Source organism: Eriocheir sinensis, chromosome 4, assembly GCF_024679095.1.
Source record: "Eriocheir sinensis breed Jianghai 21 chromosome 4, ASM2467909v1, whole genome shotgun sequence".
Taxonomy (NCBI): Eukaryota; Metazoa; Arthropoda; class Malacostraca; order Decapoda; family Varunidae; genus Eriocheir; species Eriocheir sinensis.
In genome coordinates, this window is record NC_066512.1 from 13602738 (window position 1) to 13608737 (window position 6000).

The window sequence follows — 6000 nt, forward strand, 5'->3', positions numbered from 1 at the left end:
ATTTTTGAGAGATGTGACAGTTTTTTTATTTTATTTTTTTTGGTTCTCATCTTCCTCCTTCTCTGACCTTCCCTTTTCTTTTTCTATCTTCCTTTCCTTCACTTTATTTCCTTTCTCATTCTTGGTCTGCCCTCCACTCCTTTCTCACAGTTCTCTCTCTCTCTCTCTCTCTCTCTCTCTCTCTCTCTCTCTCTCTCTCTCTCTCTCTCTCTCTCTCTCTCTCTCTCTCTCTCTCTCTCTCTCTCTCTCTCTCTCTCTCTCTCTCTCTTTCTTTATTTTCTTTGCGTCTTTTCTCTTCATTCTCATCCTCTCCTTCTTGTCTCCTTTCACTTGTATTTTTCTCTCGCTTCTCCATTCACCTGTTTCTCTCTCTCTCTCTCTCTCTCTCTCTCTCTCTCTCTCTCTCTCTCTCTCTCTCTCTCTCTCTCTCTCTCTCTCTCTCTCTCTCTCTCTCTCTCTCTCTCTCTCTCTCTCTCTCTCTCTCTCTCTCTCTCTCTCTCTCTCTCTCTCTCTCTCTCTCTCTCTCTCTCTCTCTCTCTCTCTCTCTCTCTCTCTCTCTCCTCTCTCTCTCTCTCTCTCTCTCTCTCTCTCTCTCTCTCTCTCTCTCTCTCTCTCTCTCTCTCTCTCTCTCTCTCTCTCTCCATCCTTGTCCTACCTCCTGTCTTTCTCTCCTCTTTTGTACTCCCTTTCTTCTCTCCTTCCTTCTCCTTCCTTGACCTTTTCCTCCTCTCCTCCACTTCCATTTCTGTTCCTATACATCTGTCGCCTTATACAATTTTCCTTTTTATTTTTTCTTGTGATCTTCTTTTCCTTCTTTTCGTCTTTCCTATGTTCCTCTCTCCTGTCATTGCTTCCCCAACACAATTTTCTGTTTCTCTAATTCCTTTTGCTTCCTTCTATTCTTCCCTACCATTTATTTTCTTGAGAGTCAGACACACACACACACACACACACACACACACACACACACACACACACACACACACACACACACACACACACACACACACACACACACACACACACACACACACACACACACACACACACACACACACACACACACACACTAATGGCTCACTAATTACTCATCCACGCCCTGAAAAATTACTTGTTCTTGACCGAGAGAACATTTTTTCGAGACTTTATTTGAAGACTATTTTTTCATTTGGTCGTTAAGGGAGAGAAGTGCGTTGTTAAGAATGGTGATGTTTATATTAGTGGTGTGATTGTTTTGTTATGATATCTTTTTTGAGAGAGAGACTGCTATTAACATCCCCCCCCTTCCCCTCAGTTGCAGCAGCAGCGGGAGGGCAGCAGCGACCGGGCTGACGACGCCGCCAGAAAGCACACGGTGAGTACCCAGCATGGCCCTTCCCTTCCCTTCTTTTCCCTTCCCTTCCCTTCCCTTTCTTTCCTTTCCTTTCCTTTCCCTTTCCTTCCCTTCCCTTCCCTTCCCTTCCCTTCCCTTCCCTTCCCTTCCCTTCCCTTTCCTTACCTTCCATTCCTTTCCTTTCCTTACCTTTCCTTTCCCTTTCCTTCCTTCCTTCCTTCCTTCCTTCCCTCCTTCCCTTTCTTTCCTTCCCTTTCTTTCCTTCCCTTCCCTTTCTTTCCCTTCCTTTCCCTTTAATTCCTTTCCATTTATTTCCCTTCCCTTCCATTTCTTTCTCCTCCTTTCCCTTCCATTCCATATCTTTCCCTTCCCTTCTCTCCCTTTTCCTACCCCTTCCCTTCCCTTCCAATTAATTCCTTCCTTTCCCTTCCCTCCCTTTTCCTACCCCTTCCCTTCCTTTCCTTCCCTTCCCTTCCCTTCCCTTCCCTTTAATTCCTTTCCTTTCCCTTCCGTTCCCTTCTCCTACCCCTTCCCTTCCCTTCCTTGCACTTCCTTTCCATGCCTTTCACTTCCGTTTCCCTCCCTTCTCTTCCTCTTCCTTCTCTATCCATCATTTACTTTCCCTCATCCTTCTTTCCCTTTCCTTTCCATGTCTTCCATTCCATGTCGTTTCCTTCACTTCCCATACTTTCTCTTCCATTTCCTTACTTTCTCTTCCCTTCCTTCTCATGTATTTCCCTCTCTATTATTTTCTCCGTCCGTTCCCTCATTTCTCTTCTTTTTCCCTTCCGTTCCCTGCCCTCCCCTTCCCGTTATTTCCTTTACCTTCCTTCCCTTCCCTTCCCTTACTTTCCCCTCCTATCCTTTCCCCTCTCTTCCTTTTTAACCCTTCGATACCTTTCCTTTCATTCTTCTTACTCATCTCTTGCCCTCCCTCTTTTCTCCATCCCCTCTCATTTCAAAACACTTCTCCTCCTTCTCCCGTCTCTTTCATATTTAGGTTTTCTTATTATTCATCTACTTTACGGGATTGGGTATAGTATCTGGGCGGGTTCTCGTGTGTCCCAGCCAGTGCCCGCCCTCAGCAAACCTTTGTTACACCGGCCACACCTGTCGCCTTGATGAGTGTGAAGGAGGAAAAGCTTGTGGTGGCCGCTCAGGTGTACATGCTCAGTATTTTCCTCTCCTTCAAGATTATTGTGTTCATGCATATATTTACATTTCATTCAGTTGTTTATGTACCTGTTGATGCGTGGTAATAGATGTTTATTTATCTATTCATTGATGTATTTTTATTTCTTTTTATGTATTTGTGTATTTATTTATTTATCTGTTTATCTTCTTACTTACCTATTTTTTTATGAACGTTAAGAAATGTATGTTTCTATCGTACGACGCCAGATTAAGGCAAAACTGTGTCATAAAAAAGAAACATTTATCATTGTACCGTTATCTGAGGAATGCTCGTAAAGAGTGAACATATTATGCAGCATTTATATATATTACTCTCTCTCTCTCTCTCTCTCTCTCTCTCTCTCTCTCTCTCTCTCTCTCTCTCTCTCTCTCTCTCTCTCTCTCTCTCTCTCTCTCTCTCTCTCTCTCTCTCTCTCTCTCTCTCTCTCTCTCTCTCTCTCTCTCTCTCTCTCTCTCTCTCTCTCTCTCTCTCTCTCTCTCTCTCTCTCTCTCTCTCTCTCTCTCTCTCTCTCTCTCTCCTTGGTCGTACACGCACACCCTCTAACACTTTAAATATTTACCTCCTTTCTTTAGTTTTGTTATCCCAGGAATTTTAATACCCATAAAAATATTCACTCTTCCTCCCTTTTATTTTTTGTATGCCTTCCTTCCGTTGTTTTCTCCTCCCCTCCGCTACTGTTTTATCCCAGGAATGCTCGTGACCACAAACATTCACTCGCTCGCTCCCTCTCTCTCCTTCCCTTAAGTTTAACTCCTTTCCTCCCTCTTCTATTTAATGCTTCCTCCTCTTAAGTGCTCTCTTCTTTCTTTCCTACTTTTTTTCAGTTATTTATTTTAGACGGCCTCTTCTTTTTTTTTTTCTTTTTTATGGTTCCTTTTCTAAATTCTCTTTTTCTTTCCCTCTTCTTCCTCTTCAGCGTCTCCTTAAATGCTCTTTTTTCTTTACTTTTTTTAATTCAGCGCCCCGTCCTCTTGAATACTTCTTTCTGTTCTTCTCCCTCTTTGTTTTACGACCCCTCCTCTTAAAAAATCTCTTCTCATTCTTTCTCTCTCCTTTTCTACGCTCTTTTCTCCTATGTGATCTCTTCTTCCTTATTTCTAGTTCACCTTCCACTTAAATATTTCTTTCTCCTTTTCTCGCCTTCTCTCCATTCACCGGTCTTCTCTTTTAGATGCTCCTTTCCCCTTTCTCCCCTCTTCCGTTGATCGCCCATTCGTCCTCTTAAGCGCTTCCTTTTTCCTTCGCACTCCCTCACGGTGTCATTAACCTCCGTGAACGGGCGGGCAGGTGAGGGAAACGTGTATCCAGGGGCGAGCCAGCTTTCCTTGGAGGAATGGGGTAAAACGGTGTGTTAAGACTTTTCTATCGTCATGAAGCGTGGCGTGCGAGCGATTGTCTGCAAATATTGGGGGTTTGCTCTCGGGGGTTGGGGATGTGTAACACTGGATTAGTGGAAGTAGGGAAAGGTGGGTGAGTAGGAGGTGGGTAGATGGGTAAGGAGGTGGGTGTATGTGTGTGGAGGAGCGGTTGATGCATGTACCCGTTGATCGCCCATTCGTCCTCTTAAGCGCTTCCTTTTTCCTTCAACTAGAGGTGGATGGTATAGGAGATGGGTGATGTGGAAAGGTGTGTGTGTTGAAGGAAAGGTGGATAGATGAGCCGGAAGTTAGGCGGATTGGTGCAGAGGTATATGTTTGTTGAAATGAGATGACAGATGCAAAAGTAGATGGATGTAGAGGTGGATTAAGGAAAGGGAAAGTGAGGGGATAGGTGGAGAGGTGGATAGATGGGTGGAAAGGTGGGTGGGTGAGCTGGGGTGAACAAAGGCTGGGTCTACGTAAGGTAGGACGTACTACAAGTAACAGAGCCAGTTAATACGACCCAGTATGTGATAGACAAGTTCAATCCTGCTATCCTGGGACAAACCTAGGCCGACTTCACCCCCACGATGTGCTTAGAGGAGGATTAATCAAAAGTCACAGTAACAAAATGAACTATATGTTGATACTTAAATATTTACATTACAAATTCCACTTCACACACACAATATTTCACCACGTTCCCCAGACCAACGCGACACACACAAGTACACACCCCTCTCTCTCTCTCTCTCTCTCTCTCTCTCTCTCTCTCTCTCTCTCTCTCTCTCTCTCTCTCTCTCTCTCTCTCTCTCTCTCTCTCTCTCTCTCTCTCTCTCTCTCTCTCTCTCTCTCTCTCTCACTCTCTCTCTCTCTCTCTCTCTCTCTCTCTCTCTCTCTCTCTCTCTCTCTCTCTCTCTCTCTCTCTCTCTCTCTCTCTCTCTCTCTCTCTCTCTCTCTCTCTCTCTCTCTCTCTCTCTCTCTCTCTCTCTCTCTCTCTCTCTCTCTCTCTCTCTCTCTCTCTCTCTCTCTCTCTCTCTCTCTCTCTCTCTCTCTCTCTCTCTCTCTCTCTCTCTCTCTCTCTCTCTCTCTCTCTCTCTCTCTCTCTCTCTCTCTCTCTCTCTCTCTCTCTCTCTCTCTCTCTCTCTCTCTCTCTCTCTCTCTCTCTCTCTCTCTCTCTCTCTCTCTCTCGCTCTCTCTCTCTCTCTCTCTCTCGCTCTCTCTCTCTCTCTCTCTCTCTCTCTCTCTCTCTCTCTCTCTCTCTCTCTCTCTCTCTCTCTCTCTCTCTCTCTCTCTCTCTCTCTCTCTCTCTCTCTCTCTCTCTCTCTTTTTCCCTTACTCTCCCCACACCAAGGTATAACCACCAAAATCTACACACCACAAGTCCCGTACACACTCACACCCTATTTCCTATACACTCTTCAATACACCATCACCACAACTGCTCCACACATCACAGCTCTCACACGCCTTCCCATACCCGTGACTCCCAGACCTCACCCGTCTTCTCCGACACATCTCTCCTCAGGTCACGCCTCTAATTTGTGACGTCAAACTTCTACACACCCTTGTTCTAACCACGCCTTCAACTCCGTGACGTCAAAGCACAGGTGTTCTGAGATGCGGACATCTTAAGCTTCTCTTGACTTCTCCCCCCTTCCAGGTGTCCTCTAATCCCTTCCTACTGCGCCCAACACCAGGCAAGCATTGGTTTAGTAATAGGGTGGCGGGGGAATGGAATAGAGTCAGCAATCACATAGTTAGTGCAGGGACGATAGCTTGTTTTAAGAGTAGACTGGATAGCTACATGGACGAGGACGACAGGTGGCAGTGAGGTGTGGGTGGAGTAAGGTGACGGGGTACTGGATGCGTGCCTAGTACCGCCGGTATAACGAGGATCAAGCCTCTACCTGTAACCCCTGTAACTACACCTCACCCACCGTTAGTGGGGGGGATTCTGGAGCTGCCCTGTGTAGGCCACCCGGCCTCTTGCAGTTTCCCTATGTTCTTATGTTCTTATGTTCTTATGTTCCGTTTCCCATTTCCTTCCCCGCCTCCATTTTCCACGTGGTCTGGCATTCCTTAACAATAACTTACACTAAAATATCACATAC

At 45.6% G+C, this 6000-nt stretch overlaps 1 protein-coding gene across 1 annotated transcript in view; it reads left to right on the forward strand.

Moving 5' to 3' along the window:
- The window catches only part of LOC126982219 (nucleolar protein dao-5-like), a 140970-nt gene extending 135487 nt beyond the window's left edge, over positions 1-5483 (forward strand). The window contains exons 9-10 of the mRNA XM_050834126.1: positions 1295-1354; positions 5415-5483. Of these exons, the coding sequence (XP_050690083.1) occupies positions 1295-1354; positions 5415-5483 (129 nt within the window). The remainder of the gene's footprint in view (positions 1-1294; positions 1355-5414) is intronic.
- Positions 5484-6000: the final 517 nt, after the last annotated feature.